Source organism: Podarcis tiliguerta (genome assembly GCF_965153285.1).
Source record: "Podarcis tiliguerta genome assembly, chromosome: 6".
In the NCBI taxonomy this organism is placed as follows: Eukaryota; Metazoa; Chordata; class Lepidosauria; order Squamata; family Lacertidae; genus Podarcis; species Podarcis tiliguerta.
In genome coordinates this window covers 79,904,596-79,921,979 of record NC_139539.1, presented here as the reverse complement: position 1 = coordinate 79,921,979, position 17,384 = coordinate 79,904,596, and the positions used below count along the sequence as shown (strand labels likewise).

At 44.8% G+C, this 17,384-nt stretch overlaps 1 protein-coding gene and 1 long non-coding RNA gene across 2 annotated transcripts; one reads left to right on the top strand and one right to left on the bottom strand.

Moving 5' to 3' along the window:
- Nucleotides 1-16: 16 nt before the first annotated feature.
- Nucleotides 17-5,743, top strand: LOC310679773. Its single transcript, XR_014512521.1, has 2 exons — nucleotides 17-669; nucleotides 5,421-5,743. It is a non-coding gene; the product is annotated as an uncharacterized lncRNA (long non-coding RNA).
- Nucleotides 3,417-15,870, bottom strand: LOC310679750 (complement factor H-related protein 2-like). Its single transcript, XM_083445409.1, has 5 exons — nucleotides 15,690-15,870; nucleotides 11,095-11,154; nucleotides 6,837-7,019; nucleotides 5,830-6,030; nucleotides 3,417-4,067 (listed from the first exon to the last, which is right to left on the bottom strand). Exons 1-4 carry the CDS (start codon nucleotides 15,865-15,867, stop codon nucleotides 5,834-5,836), a joined length of 618 nt encoding a protein of 205 aa, XP_083301535.1. The 5' UTR covers nucleotides 15,868-15,870; the 3' UTR covers nucleotides 3,417-4,067; nucleotides 5,830-5,833.
- Between the last annotated feature and the right edge of the window lie 1,514 nt (nucleotides 15,871-17,384).

The window sequence follows — 17,384 nt, the reverse complement described above, 5'->3', positions numbered from 1 at the left end:
AAATCATTGTACACAGGTAGTGATGAGGCGTAAGTCTTAAAATATGAGATCTGGTATATTCTGACTTCTTTTTCTACTCGAATGCCTAATTTTGCTCATTTCTAAGGAAAACAAAACTAAGATGCAACAACAACAATAATAAAGATTTTGTTCCTTTAAAGAAGCAGGCAGTGAAGCAGGCTGCTCCTCACTCTCTTCTGAAGAATCTGTCCTCCCTTCCATCCCATTGCTAAGCAACCATTTCAGGGACTAACTGTCAATGGATGGACCCTGATGGAGATTCTGAGCGAGGACATTTCACTGGGTACCAGAGTGAGATAGAGATGGAAACCAGGATTTCCAGATGAAAGGCTTAGATGAAGTCGACAAAACAGCCCTTGACTGTGCCAAGAGGGTCTTGAGCAGGAGACAAGGCCGGCGGGGGAGATTTTTCCACCTTTCTGGCAGGGCTCTGAAAAGCTTGTGGGAGAGGCAGAGGACCAGGAGTGGGGAGTGGTGATTTATGGGATATATCACCACCCGCAAGGCAGGAGCCAGAATGCCAATCCCTCACATTCAAGCAAAACAGAAAAGGCCACCGTCTCTACATCATCCTCCTTGCCTGCCCACCACCAGAGATGCAGAGGGAGTTGCCACAGCAGCTATGGCAGGTGGCAGCACCGGAGGCAGGTATGGGACATGGGTGGCACTGTGGTCTAAACTCTCGAGCCTCTTGGGCTTGCCAATTGGAAGGTTAGTGGTTTTAATCCCCGCAACGGGGTGAGCTCCCATTGCTCTGTCCCAGCTCCTGCCAACCTAGCAGTTCAAAAGCACGCCAGTACAAGTAGATGAAGAGGTACCACTGTGGCGGAAAGGTAAACAGTGTTTCTGTGCACTCTGGCTTCTGTCATGGTGCCCCGTTGCACCAGTAGCAGTTTAGTCATGCTGGTCACATGACCCAGAAAGCTGTATGTGGACAAATGCCAGCTCCCTCGGCCTGATAGCGAGATGAGCGCCGCAACCCCATAGTCACCTTTGACGGGACTTAACCATCCAGGGGTCCTTTACTTTTAGTGGCAACAGTAAAGGGGGTGTCTGTGCACAGAGGAGGTGAATATGGTAGCAGCCAGCACCCCATAGAGCAGGTTACAGCGGGCAAGGAGGCAGCAGCTGTGGAAGCGAGTGGCGGCAGAAGAGGCTAGTTCTACCACCTGAGGTGCCTGTCTGGCCGCACCTGGTAGGAGAGGCCCTAATGACAACATTGCAAGTCCAGCTACCACAAGGCAGAAACAGGCAGCTGTGGAGGAACAGCCAGTTCTTGGTGGGGAAATGCTTTCTGCTGCAATCGGGGACCTAATTGGGATTCACACTTGCTCATGAAAAATCCAGTGGGACAAGGAATAATGCTCAGTCTTAGAGTGTGGCATCAGTCATACTTTGGAACTCTCTTCCTATGGACCTCAGACGGGCACCTTCACTGTTCTTTTTTTGGTGCCCTGTGGGTTAAACCACAGAGCCTAGGACTTGCCGATCAAAAGGTCAGCGGTTCGAATCCCCGCAACGGGGTGAGCTCCCGTTGCTCGGACCCTGCTCCTGCCAACCTAGCAGTTCGAAAGCACTTCAAAGTTCAAGTAGATAAATAGGTACCACTCTGGCGGGAAGGTAAATGGCATTTCAGTGCGCTGCTCTGGTTTGCCAGAAGCGGCTTAGTCATGCTGGCCACATGACCTGGAAGCTGTACGCCGGCTCCCTTGGCCAATAAAGCGAGATGAGCGCCGCAACCCCAAAGTCAGTCACGACTGGACCTAATGGTCAGGGGTCCCTTTACCTTTACCTTAAGAACTGTTAGGATTTTAGGTAGCTGATGCTGGCTAGTGTGATTAGTATAAATCACATGAGATGTCTGAGAAGAGTGTGGGAATGGAAGACTGTCTTATCTCTTCCGTCTGAGAGTGTTACAGTCATACCTCTTGTTACGTTCGATTCAGGTTACGTCTTTTCAGGTTGCGTCCTGCAGCAACCCGGAAGTACCAGAAAGGGTTACTTCCAGGTTTTGCCCCTCGTGCATGCGCAGACGTGCAAAATGACATCATGCGCATGCACAGAAGCGGTGAATCGTGACCCGCTCGTGCGCAGACCTGCAGGCACAGGTTGAGTTCCTCTCAGGTTGCGAATGGGGCTCTGGAACGAATCCCATTCGCAACCAAAGATACCACTATACAGTGGTACCTCGGGTTACATACGCTTCAGGTTACATACGCTTCAGTTTACAGACTTTGCTAACCCAGAAATATTACCTTGGGTTAAGAACTTTGCTTCAGGATGAGAACAGAAATCGTGCTCCGGCGGCACAGCAGCAGCAGCAGGCCCCATAAGCTAAAGTGGTGCTTCAGGTTAAGAACAGTTTCAGGTTAAGAACGCACCTCCGGAATGAATTAAGTACTTAACCAGAGGTACCACTGTATTGCACTGTACTTTCGCTTTTGCTGTATGCTTTCTGTTTTCTGCCAGAGTTTGGAGGGCATAGATATGATTATGGATTCTCTGTATATATTGTGAATAAACATAGTTTAGATCTATGGATGTTTGTATCTTCTTGCTGTGTGATGCCGGAAGACTTGCATGCACTTTTCATATGAGAAGTGTCGCAGAGGGGCACTCTGGAGTGAAGGGACATGCCATTTCAGAGACGTGCCTACTGGGAGATGCTCGGAGGTACTGGGGGTCTGCCATCCCCCCCAGGAGCATTTGCCAACAAGAACATCCTTGTTTCGGTTGTGTGGATCTTACTGGCCCAGATATGGAAAGAAGATAAAGTTCCTACCAGAGAAGAATGGCAGAAGAAGTTAATGCTGAAACGGCTAAAAATAACTGGAAGAGTCAGAAATCAGGAAGACCAAAATTTTAATAAGGAATGGGGAACATTTATAACTTACCGTAAAGACCACTGTAAACAGTTAAAATCTTTAGTAGGATTGGAATAATGGACATAATGGAAGAAGTAAAGGGTTTGGGTTATCATAAAAGATGCGGGAGGAACTGATTAATAATAGAACCCAAAAAGGGGAGGATGGAAGTCCAGGAGATTCCTTGGAATTTTGTTTTTATGATTTATGTTTGATATATCTCTGTAAAATTCTAATTTTAAAAATCGAATAAATAAATTTAATAATAATAAACATCCTTGTTTCAAAAAGGCTGCCCAGATTTGTAGAATGTTGACATTGTTGTAATCTGTATTTAACTTATCATTGGTTTTAATTGGTTTTTTAATGTTTTAAACCGCTGTTTTAACGATTTTTACTGATAAGCTTACTGTTTTATTCTTTTTGCAAGCTGCTTTGAGATTTGTTTGTCGTTATAGTCAAGCAGCATAGAAATTTTGCAAAGTAAAAATAAATAATCAGTGATAAAAGACCACAGACTCACAACTTCAATTGAAGCAAATCTATCAATTTATTGGTTTGCAATGCTTCATTTAAGGAGCATTATTGTCTTCATAAAATTTGAAGAAAATAAAGCAACAAAGCAATGTAATATCACACTTTTATATATATATATATATTTAAGATTGCATAACTATAGCATTATACTTGCATTGACAAAGCGATCACAGGTTGTCATTTCTGATGCTAAATGAAGATTTGGCCTCCAGCTCATCAAATCATGAGGCAGAATTTCTAAGCTCCATGGCATATCCTAATTTCTGAACTTCCTAGCACACTTAGCACTTTTGAATAAAAATCATAGTTACCCAGTCATCACTGTGGGCCAAGATCAGACACTCTTCAGCTAATTGAAAGGAACTAGGAGTAGCAGAGTGGAATTCCCCATATATATTTTTGTTTCATTACTGACATTGCTTAATCCACATTAAGACCTAGACTATGTGTTATATTTATCTGGGGGAAAAGCACAACCAGGACTCCTGCTTTTCCAGCACTTCTTTACTCAGGTCACTTGGAAAACATTCCAGCACATTCCATTTTCAATAATGTTATGATTTGCCAAGACACCATTGTTTCTTCATCATCATCTTCATTATGTTGATGCTCTGATGTTTTCCAGGACGTTGAGGTCTCATCAGACTGTCAATGAGAGTCATCAAAAAGTTACAAAGTGACATGGAGTTTAATGTCATCCATTTCAGTCCATCTTGGTTGCTCTACTGTTCACTGAAGCTGATAGTTCTAGCTATACATTTCCAGTCAAAAGTAATACAGTGGTACCTCAGGTTACATACGCTTCAGGTTACATACGCTTCAGGTTACAGACTCCGCTAACCCAGAAATAATTCCTCGGGTTAAGAACTTTGCTTCAGGATGAGAACAGAAATCGTGCTCTGCTGTCGCAGCAGCAGCAGCAGGCCCCATTAGCTAAAGTGGTGCTTCAGGTTAAGAACAGTTTCAGGTTAAGAACGGACCTCCAGAACGAATTAAGTACTTACCCGAGGTACCACTGTATTCTTCCTGTTTTATGGGTTTTAATGCAGGGTAAGCGCATATGGGATGGCAGCCTGGCTTTCATTTAGAATCGGTATTGGGGAAATGGGAATTTTGTTCTATCAACAGCTGTATAACAAGCGGGTTAAACTTTTTCTAGTCTTGCCCAGACTACTCTCTCTTATTTTGTGTTACGTCACCCCCCCCCCCATAGCAGCCATTTTGTGACTAGCGCCCACAGCACTCCCTCAATGTTCAAAATGTGTCCACCGGTCCAAACAGGTTGGTGACCCCTGCCCGAGACTTTCCATATAACCAGCATCTGGCCCGGTCAATATTTTTATTTTATTTATTTATATTATTTCTGTGCTACCCCGCATCATGTGCATTCAGGAATCGCCACAATAATTTAAAACACTCAGCATAAGTAGCAAACAAAAGAAATGTAAATAAATGCAGGATAGCTTGGGATTGCAGACAGCCATCTAATCAAGCACTAGAAATACTATTAGTAATAGCAGTGGCAATGAAACGGTTATAATGGAAACCATATAGGGTTCCCAAATGGTCTTTTTCTTTCTTGACTTCCCCTGCAAAATGAATGAGTCATGCGCAATCGTTTTGTTTGACACTGAGGAAGAAAGGGGAGTTACTGATTTATGATCAACTAAGGATTTTACAATGTTTTTCTATACCCTCCCCTTTCGACCGAGGCTGAACGGACTAAATTCAAACTATATTTGGGCTGGACCATGAGTGGAAGAGAGAATAATTTGATGAGATGAAGGACTGCTAATTATAACTGGCAGGAGTTTATTTATGTGACTTTGCTTTTTAACTGAGGAAAATAATCCCCAGATTTTTAATGGCGGAGCGGGCATCTTGTTGGGTAGTTATTTATAGCCCAGCAAATCCTTGAACAACGGAAGGAATGTTTTCAAAGGAGTGGAATGTGAATGGACAAAGGACGATGGCAATAAACTGTCTCTTAAGCACCAGGTCTGGGAACAGAGTGCTGGAAGGATTACACACGTGAAATGGACTCTTATGTGTTTGGGAAGCAACAAAGCTGCTGATTGTAAGGAAACAAGAAGGGCAGCTATGAAAATAGATTAAAACAATTAAAAAGATGAGAAGGTGATTAAAGAAGAAGAATGAAGTGCCATCATCAGGAAGCAAATGGACATATGTTTGTAACACGAGCCGGAAACCTACCGTAATTATTTTTTTTGAAAAGTGTATTAAATTTAAATAATTTGGATTGATTTGTTAAAAATTGGAAAGCTAATACAAATTAATTAAAAAGAAAAAAGAAACGGTTAGTAATATTGCTGCTAGTTGATGTGGTGATAGTACTGATATTAAAATGCGTGTGGTATGATTTCTCTGCTGCCATGGAAAGACTTACTGATTTAGATACATCTTGGATATACCCATAGCCCAGCTACACATTGTTTCATAAAAGGTGGTGATGATGGATCCTTTCGAAATCCTGATTTGCACTCAAACTGCATCCAGTAGTCCGACGCTCTCATGGATGTGGATTTAGTTATCGACCTCAGTTTGATATTGTTACGTTCCATGTCAGCAGCATCTGCTCGACAAGTTTCTGAAGAAAAGCACAGAAAGAAAAAATACCGCATTTTTCGCTCCATAAGACGCACCTGACCATAAGACACACCTAGTTTTTAGAGGGGGAATGCAAGGGGGGGGGATTCTTTAAAGGGAGCGCTGAGCAGAGCCTGTATGCATCCCAGGCTCTGCTCAGCGCTCCCTTTCAAGAGCCAAGTGGAGCGTGTGTGTGCCGCTTGCAGGCTTTTCCCCTCCTCGGGGGAAAACCCCAAAGAGCTGCACACACGCTCTGCACGGCTCTTTAAAGGGAGCGCGGCTCTTGGGGGCTTTTCTGGGAAGTGGGGAGAGGGACTGAGGACCTAAGCCAGAAGCTAGAACAACGAGAGGGAGAGCAGCGATCCCTCTCGCTGTTCTGGCTTCTGAGATAGCTGCGCAGCATGCGTTCACTCCATAAGACGCATACACATTTCCCCTTACTTTTTAGGTGGGAAAAGGTGCGTCTTTAGAGCGAAAAATACGGTAATCATGTATATAGATGAATTCTTTTTAAACTGGGCTGGGCTGGGCTGGGTAGGAATAGCTTTGAGTGCAATGCAGAACTCACTTGAACGAGCTGGTCAATGGCATCAAGTAAAAATGCACTATCTGCCACTTACTGTAGCTTTTAGGCTACACCCACACATTGCAGAAGAGTGGTCCACTCTTTCCCTCTGCCTCTGACATTGGGAGGGCTAGCCAGAGGATGCCATGTATCTCTGCCACACTGCCAGACTTCACGTCCATTATAATGACTCTAGGCTTGTTAATAGAACAAGAATGAACGATGATCGATTTTATACTTACGAAGGCATCTGGGCACGCCAACCCATTGACCACGTAAACATCTTGCCCGTGGAGTGCCTTCCATTTCGTACATTCTGTAGCACTGATAAAAAACAGCTGAACCATGTACAAATTCTTGTCTTGAGGAGGCCAGGGTCATTGCATTATCAACATCAGGCGGAGGACCACAATTTATTGGGGACTCTACAATGAAAATATTGAAGAAGTTGTTATAGCAGATGACACTACGATAAATGCCAGACTGCAGATACTAATACACTGTACACCTAGAAAGGCAAAGCAAACAGAATGGGGAATTCATCTTAATTTAAAATGAAACAAAATGATGTAAGGCTTCTTCCTATAAACTCTTTGATTGGGTTCTAGAGTAGATACATCATCAGTTAGCCTCTTACCTGCCGTCATGCATCTCCCCCCAAACATCTATCTTGTTATGAACCCACAAGGTGCCACAGTACTCTTTTTTTGTTGGCACATGTCTCTAGAGAAAGGCCATTGGTCAGTGGTGGGGCACATGCATTAAAAGATCCCAGGTTCAATCTTAGCATCTAAGGCATTAGAGGAGATCTGTGAATAGGTCTCCTGCTGCTTCTTTTTAATGAAAAAAATAATTGGAGCTATGTGGAAGATTCAGATTGGTACTGTGATCTGTACTTTCTTTACAATTTGCCTGATAAATTTTGACTCCCTTTCTCTCACACTCATTGGTGCTATGAAAGATGATAAGAATTGCTAAGTTGTGGGTGAACATATCAGACGACACAGTGATTCTTCAAACAGCTCTTGTTTATTCACAGGCCAGGCCAGAACAGAACTGAAGGGTTCAGCCAGCCTGCTTATATATAGCTCCACTACAACGCAACAGCAACCACTTTCCATAACTATCCAATCACTGAACGTCACTTTCAATCCCTTATTTGCATATGTGGACCTGAGTGAAAACTATCTACAGTATCCCACTCTGGCCCAGGGTGAGAACTTCAGTACATAACAAGAATAGTTTGGGTGGGGGTAGGCTGTATGCCTGAGCCCCCTTCTAATGCCTGGATCCAGCATGGATTCAATTCCTGGAACAGCCAGGCTAGATTCTTGGTGAGGTAATGGCCTTCTGAGTATGGTATTAAGGTAGCAAAGAAAGGAGTTAGAAAGATAAATGCCAGAGTGCAGGATTGAGTTATATGAGCTAGAAGCTAGAGGCCGGCAGGCTGCAGACTTGGCGGTTGGGAGACAGAACCATGCCTGATTTCAGTTGGAATCCAAGGCTATGGGAGAAGCAAGACCTTCTTGAGGTGTTACTACTGTGAACCCTTCCATCGTAGACTCAGGTTGTATGTCTGTGTAAATAAACCATATATCATAAAGACACCACAGTCTCTGCTGTCCCTCATTTTGAGGAGACTGAACCCTGGAGATTGGGGTGGTGTACAACAATAACAATAGATTGTGCCTAGAAATTATCTGATAAAGACTGAATGTTCAGTGCCATGCAGGAGAAATGATTCTGAGGATATATGGAGGGTGTTCGTAGAATTGGTACTGTTAAAACGGAAAGGGGTCAAACCACCGCAAGAGGTGTTGAAATTTTAGGAGGTTGGATAGTTACCCTGGAACGGTCTCAGTGGTGGGGTGCACTTTTTTATTCTTATTTATTTATGGTTATTACTTTGTCAAAATAAAATAAAAACATTTTTTTAAAAAGAAGTACCTACCACCACCAAACATTTAAATGATCGGTGACTAATTAATGTTCACATTATTAATAGTCACATCCTAAAGCTATTTTGGGGGAAACAGTACACTTTCTTCTATTAAAAAAAGAAAAAGAATATTCAGTGCCTGTGAAGACACATGACCTGTAAAAGGCACATTACCATTGCCATTTTTACCATCAATAAACTTTTTCTTTGGAGGTGTGTTTCTTCCAACACATAATTTTCTAGAACAGCTCCAAAGAGATATTCTGTACTGTCTGGAAGAATTGTCCTGCCCCACTTTTTTGCCCTAAGCATCTATTTAGACAAATTAAGGTCGTAGTATTACTACAAGTGGGATCTTCATCCTGATGCTCCTACTCAGGAAACTCCAGTCCATGCCCCCTCCTATCTGGTTTTCCATTTCCTATTCCCCAAAACTGAGCATGCATTCCATGGTCGCTGAACATGCCCAGTACTTGTTAAAGCTATTTTTGGATTTTATTTCTTGAAGTGTTTTAAAAAATATATACTTCTGCAAACTAAGGGCTTCCCTCCAGCCTGCTATGTCCTTCCTGCGTGTGAAGAAGAAGAAGAAGAGTTTGGATTTGATATCCTGCTTTATCACTACCCTAGGGAGTCTCAAAGCGGCTAACAATCTCCTTTCCCTTCCTCCCCCACAACAAACACTCTGTGAGGTGAGTGGGGCTGAGAGACTTCAAAGAAGTGTGACTAGCCCAAGGTCACCCAGCAGCTGCATGTGGAGGAGTGGGGAAGCGAACCCGGTTCACCAGATTACGAGTCTACCGCTCTTAACCACACTGGCTGGCTGTGAATGATGCTATGTTTTGGACCATCATTCAGAGAACTGAAGTCACAATTAGGATACTTGATTATGTTTTGCTTTTGCAAAGAGGAGCATAGAATACCACTGGTGTTTGACTCTGGCTCTTCATATTTATTTAGCCCTGCTCTTTTCTAAGTAAGCAACTATATTAACATTTGATGTGCACATGTCAGGGACTGGAGGAGGAATGGTGAAGACCTCTTTCCCCTCCTCCAGAACCTTCCAGAGAAGAGGAAGATTGTCTAGATTTACAGCAGTGGTTTGCGGGAGGTCACATCTCAGAGGCTGAAGAGGGGGAAAGCTAGGAAATAATGGGAGAGGAGCAGGAAGAAGCAGCACCAGGGGAGAGACAGCTGGCAGACTCAGTGTCATTAGAAAGAATGCCAGACACCCCCCCTCCCAGAACCTGGCGGGCATTGAAAGTGAGGCAGAAGGCACAGATCAGCCACCATAGAGATGATGTATAATGGGAGAGATGGAGGGGATGGGGTTTCACTCGGAGCAACCTCATTACTCATAGCTGTCAACGTTTCCCTTTTTTTAAGGGAAATTCCCTTATTCCGAATAGGATTCCTCACAAGAAAAGGGAAAAGTTGACAGCTATGCCCTTACTCCAAGAGACTGCCTCTCTCTGTGAATATTGAATACATAGCTGTCAACCTTCCCTTTTTTGCTGGAAATTCCGTTATTCCAGTGCCGTTTTCCTCTGCTTCCCGCTGCTATCCCAGATTGTTAGATATCCCATAGACTGTCCCCAGGACAGGTGAGGCTGCTGACCCCTTACAGTGGTGCCTCGCAAGACGAAAAGAATCTGTTCCGCGAGTCTCTTTGTCTAGCGGTTTTTTCGTCTTGCGAAGCAACCCTATTAGCGGATTAGCGGATTAGCGCTATTAGCGATTTAGCGGCTATTAGCGGCTATTAAAGGCTTAAGGGATTAGCGGATTAGCTGCTAAAAGGCTATTAGCAGCTTAGTGCCTTAGGAAAAGGGGTTGGGGAGCGGGAAAAAATTGCAAGAATCGCAAGACATTTTTGTCTTGCGAAGCAAGCCCATAGAGAAATTCGTCCTGCGAAGCGCATTGAAAAACGGAAAACCCTTTCGTCTAGCGGGTTTTCTGTCTTGCGAGGCATTCGTCTTGCGGGGCACCACTGTATTTTCAAATCTGAAAGTTGACAACTATGATTGAATAAAAGACATTGGTAAGAGCTTTCCTTGTCTATCTATTCCTGGAAGTCTACCGTGAGGGATCGGATTCCCTGACGCCTGACAGCACATCAGTGTGGCAGCTCCAAATACAGTGGTACCTCGGGTTACATACGCTTCAGGTTACATACGCTTCAGGTTACAGACTCTGCTAACCCAGAAATATTACTTCGGGTTAAGAACCTTACTTCAGGATGAGAACAGAAATCGTGCAGTACGGCGCAGCGGCAGCAGGAGGCCCCATTAGCTAAAGTGATGCTTCAGGTTAAGAACAGTTTCAGGTTAAGAACAGACCTCCAGAACGAATTACGTACTTAACCCGAGGTACCACTGTACAGTAAATGAAAAAATTGGTGAGAGCACTGCTTGTGATGTCTTGAGCTTGGGGCCATAGGAGACATTTTCTAGGTACATATCACTTCATTTCCTTAACCCTGGTGACAACCAACAATGCAGATTCTACACTGAAATGATTAGGGCCCTAACAGACATTCGCATTGGTGCCGTTCTCCAGCTTACCATAATCAGACAAGGGTTCCACCAGGTGTTCGTAAGGAACTTGTCCCGGAAATACTGCGACTGAAAGAGAAAGAAATGGAGCATGAAAAAGAGGGTAGCAAGCTGTGGACTTGACTACCTTTTGTTGATGGAGGAACTCAGATTAATTCTGCAGTAATGCCAGTAGTGAAATATTCAGTTCTGAATTGGTAAACTCAGTCATTTATCAGGAGGTTGAAACATTTATCCCTCTCATCTACTCATTCCGCCAAAAAACAATATAATATCAAACTCACATTCTGTCGTGTTGAGACAGATGTGCTTTTCATTAAGAGCTAAATCTGCAATTTCTGGTGGGAAGGAAAAGGGAAGTAGGGATATTATACTCCAAAACCACCTGTAGCTATTTTTATATATACAAGGGAACAAACAGTGATCCAACACCAACTTGGCTCATAGTGCAGAAGTTCATTGTCCATTTGGTTCAAGCATTTCATTCAGCAACCTGGTCTTATCAATTACTAAAGTTTTAAATGGAGGACAACCAGCCTGTCAGGGAACTGCCATCGGAGCCAGAAGGAGAGAGAGGGCTCCAGAGGGATTCCGGAGAGCGTTCTGGGAGGGAGAGAAGCAGCACATCTTCTGGGGAAGGAAATAGGCGTAGCACCAGTGGAGGAGGGGGGCAGATGGGGGAATCGGCGAGGTGGCTCCAAGACTCCTTGCCGGGGACCAGCGGGGAGAGCACGGGTCCTCCGATGCCCGCAGAGGGAGAGTAGGTGGCGACTAGGCGTCAAAGAACTTTTATGCTGGAAGAAGTTCAAGAAACGCCCACTGACGGATTCTGCCAGCGATTGAGACAGCCACGGGTGAGTGGCTGTCTGGACAGGAAAGGTTCACTCAGGCAACCCACCCAGGTGTTGGCACCGATTTACGCACGAGCAACCCCTAGAACCATTACACAGCCAATCATTTATTTATTTATTTATTTTAAAGATTATGAGTACAGCATTTCAATGAATATCTTCCACAAGAAGCACAGCTGCTCAATACGTTCAGCAGCAGAACTTGGGGTCTCAAATTTCAGCTGTGCCTTGTGTGACGCCAAAATTCAGCCCGCCCCCCTTTCTAAATAATAGTTGTGGCATCCTCTGCGGCTCTGTGCCCAATGTGACCGAACTGGTCTCGCCCCTCGCCCCCTAAAATCTGCCTCGGATATGTTGCAAATCAGATGGCTGAGTTCACAAAATTTGTAATCATTCAAAAAACAAACAAAAAAGGACACTCAGGCGACCCATCCTCAGCAGTAGGGACGGAAGAGCTCTTTGTTTCCAGACTGTCTCACCAGAGTAGTGCATGCTCTAGTTATCTCCCGCTTGGACTACTGCAATGCACTCTAAGTGGGGCTGCCTTTGAAGGTGATCCGGAAACTACAACTAATTCAGAATGTGGCAGCTAGACTGGTGACTGGGGGCAGCCGCCGGGACCACATAACACCAGTCTTGAAAGACCTACATTGGCTCCCAGTACGTTTCCAAGCACAATTCAAAGTGTTGGTGCTGACCTTTCAAGCCCTAAACGGCCTCAGTCCTGTATACCTGAAGGAGCGTCTCCACCCCCATCGTTCAGCCTGGACACTGAGATCCAGCGCCGAGGGCCTTCTGGCGGTTCCCTCATTGCGAGAAGTGAGGTTACAGGGAACCAGGCAGAGGGCCTTCTTGGTAGTGGCGCCCACCCTGTGCAACGCTCTCCCATCAGATGTCAAGGAAATGAACAACTATCTGACTTTTAGAAGACATCTGAAGGCAGTCCTGTTTAGGGTATTTTTAAATGTTTGATGTTTTATCGTATTTTTAATATTCTGTTGGGAAAACCCAGCCAGATGGGCAGGGTTTAAATAATAAAGCAGTAGTAGTATTTGTTTCCTCTCAAAACAGTGTATGGCAGAGGGGGAAATGAACACCGCACCAAAATTCAGGCTCGGATAACAACTGCGCAAATGAATGCTGTGATCCTCTGCAGGCATGCACAGTGGATCCGGGATCTTCTGCATACTCCAAAATCCAATAAGCCCACTATGCTGGGGTTTCAGAAGACCAGCTTTGCCATAGGAAGGTCTTTTGGCCACTTGGCTACAAGACCTTCTTCAAATGTATTTCAGGATTATGGCGGGAGCAACAAGGTAGACCTTATTCGATGTCTCTCCACCCAGTGAGACAAGAAGAACTGGGATTTCTACACTGAAGTTACCAGATTTTTTTTCAATGAATCCAGGGACACTTTTCAACTTCCTACCAAATAGATGGGTTTTGTAAGGGGACCGATTTGTAAATCTGGGGACTGTCCCCAGGAAACGGGGACGTCTGGTAACCTTATTCTACACAGGCCTTCTATGTAGCAGCACTCAGGTGCTGGGGTTCCTTTCTGGAAGGAGATTAGCTGTCCATCTCATTTACTCATCAAAGTATTATCTGAGAGTGGCTCACTGATGTTTTTAATATATATATTTTTGCCACTATTTTTATAAGCAGTTTCCGTTATACTGTTTGTATTCTATTTTTAGTTACTCTTATTTAAAAATAAAAATCTGCATGTCGTTCTGGGAGGTAGAACTGATTTCAAGTGGAAGACTTAAAAAATGGATGTGGTTTATCATAGATAAAATGAACTCTCTCTCCCCCACCCCCTTACTTAATGGATACAAAAGGTAAAGGTAAAGGTAAAGGTACCCCTGCCCATATGGGCCAGTCGTGTTTGACTCTAGGGTTGCATGCTCATCTCGCTCTAGAGGCCGTGAGCTGGCACCGTCCGAAGACACTTCCGGGTCACGTGGCCAGAGTGACGAAGCTGCTCTGGCGAGCCAGCACCAGCACAGCACACGGAAACGCCGTTTACCTTCCCGCTATAAAGCGGTACCTATTTATCTACTTGCACTTAAGAGTGCTTTTGAACTGCTAGGTGGGCAGGAGCTGGGACCGAACGACGGGAGCTCACCCCGCCGCGGGGATTCGAACCGCCGACCATACGATCGGCAAGTCCTAGGCTCTGAGGTTTTACCCACAGCGCCACCCGCGTCCCTTAATGGATAGAGGAACGCTGCAAAGCAGAAATACTGATGGAACCTGCTCCTTCAGCTGATACTGGTATATGTCTACACAAGGCGATTTCTTCTGAGTCAGCACAATTTCTGACCTACGCCCCTTAGCTCAAAGAGCTTGCTGTCATCCTGGCTCTTCCACTGTGCTTGCTGCTGCACCGTCACTTTGGATTTGAACAGAATGGTAAAAGACCAAGAACCTCACACTAAATCCCTGTCTATGCCAGGTTCTGATGCCATCCAACATGTTCAAAACACCAAACAAAATAACACCACAGTAATCAACCGAGCAGACGTCTTTAGTTAGGAAAGGGTGAGAGGAATTACCGGTAATGGGTAAATCTGAACATGTCTAAGCCTAGTGAAGGAATAATAAAAACATATGCCACTGCATTCACAGCTTTTATTGTAGCAGTAGTAGTAACAACAACAACAACAACAACAACAATTTATTATTTATACCCCACCCATCTGGCTGGGCCTCCCCAGCCACTCTGTGTGGCTTCCAAAAAAAAATATTGAAATACTCTAATACATCAAACATTAAAAGCTTCCCTGGTCTGGTAGTTGTTGTTCTCTTTGACATCTGGTGGGAGGGAGTTCCACAGGGAGGGCGCCACTACCGAGAAGGCCCTCTGTCTGGTTCCCTGTAACTTGGCTTCTCGCAGTGAGGGAGCCGCCAGAAGGCCCTCAGTGCTGGACCTCAGTGTCCGGGTAGAACAATGGGGGTGGAGACGCTCCTTCAGGTATACTAGACCTAGGCTGTTTAGGGCTTGAAAGGTCAGCACCAACACTTTGAATTGTGCTCGGAAACGTACTGGCAGACAATGTAGGTCTTTCAAGACCGGTGTTATATGGTCTCGGCAGCCGCTCCCAGTCACCAGTCTAGCTGCCGCATTCTGGATTAGTTGTAGTTTCCGGGTCACCTTCAAAGGTAGCCCCACGTAGAGCGCAATGCAGTAGTCCAAGAGGGAGATAACCAGAGCATGCACCACTCTGGCGAGACAGTCTGCAGGCAGATAGGGTCTCAGCCTACATACCAGATGGAGCTGGTAAACAGCTGCCCTGGACACAGATTTGACCTGCGCCTCCATGGACAGCTGTGAGTCCAAAATGACTCCCGGGCTGCGCACCTGGTCCTTCAGGGGCACAGTTACCCCATTCAGGACCAGGGAATCCTCCACACCTGCCCACCTCCTGTCCCCCAAAAACAGTACTTCTGTCTTTTAGAAGCTGATTAAGCATCATTAAGCAACAAACAAGTATTCATTGGCCAGTAGATACGAGATGCAACATAAATCTTAAAGAAACTTTAAACTGGCAAGGGATGTAGCAAATCCCAACATTTTCACCAGACATATTTTAGTTTTATAATATTTCTCTTGGGAGGGTGGCTATAAATTTATTAATTATGTAGAAAATTTCTACATTACCTCTTTGGGGGGGGAGGACCCTACTCCAGAGCCAATATCCCGTACCTTTGCTGCCTGAAAGAATTCTTATTTTGACTTGAATAACTTACGCTGCTGGAAAATACAGCATCTCCACAGGAGGAGCAGAACAACGTAACTCAGGCCGTTCATGTCAGTATTCCAGGCAGTTGTCAAAGCTTCTGACCAGTTTGGACTTTTTAGCAAATAGGTCTGGTGGCTGTCCTTGGAAAGGTCTTTCAACTTCTCTAGTTCCATTGAATTAATCATTGACTTGTTGCCACGCGGCAAAGTTCATCAGGCTTCTGCTGCAAAAATAATGGATTGTAAAAGGTAGCATTTTGAGGATATAACCTGGAGGTGGGCAGGCCCAAAGGAAAAACCAGATGAAGCAACAAAATCAATTTTTTACATTTATACAGTAGGCTAATTTGCACGTGTGTGGGAGCAGGCACAAACACCCCTCTACCCTCTTCCAGATTATCAAGACCATCATAGGATTTGAGGACAAATCCCAACCAGGCAGTAATCTTTGAGGTATGAAGTGAGGATCATTGAGGAGTGTCTCCTGGGAAGAGTTCTGAGAGCCAGATTGAGGGGTCTGGGGGGAAAGACAATTAGAAAACGGGTGGGTGGGCTTCATGAGCAGAGGCTGCAGCCCCTAGTACAGTCGTACCTTGGAAGTCGAACAGAATCCGTTCTGGAAGTCTGTTTGACTTCCAAAACGTTCGGAAACCAAAGCGTGGCTTCTGATTGGCTGCAGAAAGCCAATCAGAAGCCATGGAAGCCCCGTCGGACATTCAGCTTCCAAAGAATGTTCGCAACCTGGAACAGTCACTTCTTGGTTTGCGGTGTTCAGGAGCCAAAATGTTCGAGAACTAAGCTGTTCGAAAACCAAGGTATGACTGTACCCATATTTTTTGCTCTAGAAGACGCACCAGACCATAAGACGCACCTAGTTTTTGGAGGAGGAAAACAAGGAAAAAAATACTCTGAATCTCAGAAGCCAGAACAACAAGAGGGATCACTGCGCAGCGAAAGCAGCAATCCCTCTTGCTGTTCTGGCTTCTGGGATAGCTGCGCAGCCTGCATTCGCTGCATAAGACGCACAGACATTTCCCCTTACTTTTTTGGAGGGAAAAAGTGAGTCTTATAGAGCAAACAAATATGGTAAATACAATGGCAGACTTCTTGCTGCCTGAAGTGAAGGGAACTTTCATACCCTCCAACATTTCTCTGATGAATATAGAGACGTCCTAAGGAAAAGCGGGGCATTCTTCTCCCTTGAGGGTATTACCAGCCTTTTCTGCTTTTCCGGTGTTAAAGTATCAGCAATAATGCTAGGATGGCAAAAGAAGAAATCGACATTTTTACCAAGAGTTCGGGCAACACATGACAGTATCTGACTAACCACCATCATTATTAGACAGGACAAGTGAGACTTGCAGCAAATATAGCGTGAAGTGCTTCTGGATTGTGCCAGACAGTCCCTTTCTTATTTTATCGCTTTTCTTGCCAGGATACTCCATTCCATTTGGAATACGTTTTCTTATCCCAACAGCCAGTTAGCCTTCTGTAACCACTGAGCATTTTCAGTCTTCATTGGGCAGTTTTTGGGTACCCCCTTCCATTGAGGTGTTCCCCACACCCATCAAAGATTTTTTGAACGTCTGCAAATCTTGAGCTTTTCCCTGAGCCTGCTGGCCCATAACGAGCCACAGCCAGTTTGCTATAAGCACACAGGATCTGACATGCCCAGTTATTATGTGGAACATTTTGTAGAAGCT

Coding starts and splice junctions, on each gene's coding strand:
- LOC310679750 (XM_083445409.1), bottom strand. CDS start 15,867: ATGATTAATTCAATGGAACTAGAGAAGTTGAAAGACCTTTCCAAGGAC. Junction 7,020..11,094: donor GGAACCCTTGTCTGATTATG/GTAAGCTGGAGA, acceptor TTTTCATTGTAG/AGTCCCCAATAAATTGTGGT. Junction 6,031..6,836: donor TGGCGTGCCCAGATGCCTTC/GTAAGTATAAAA, acceptor GCTTTTCTTCAG/AAACTTGTCGAGCAGATGCT.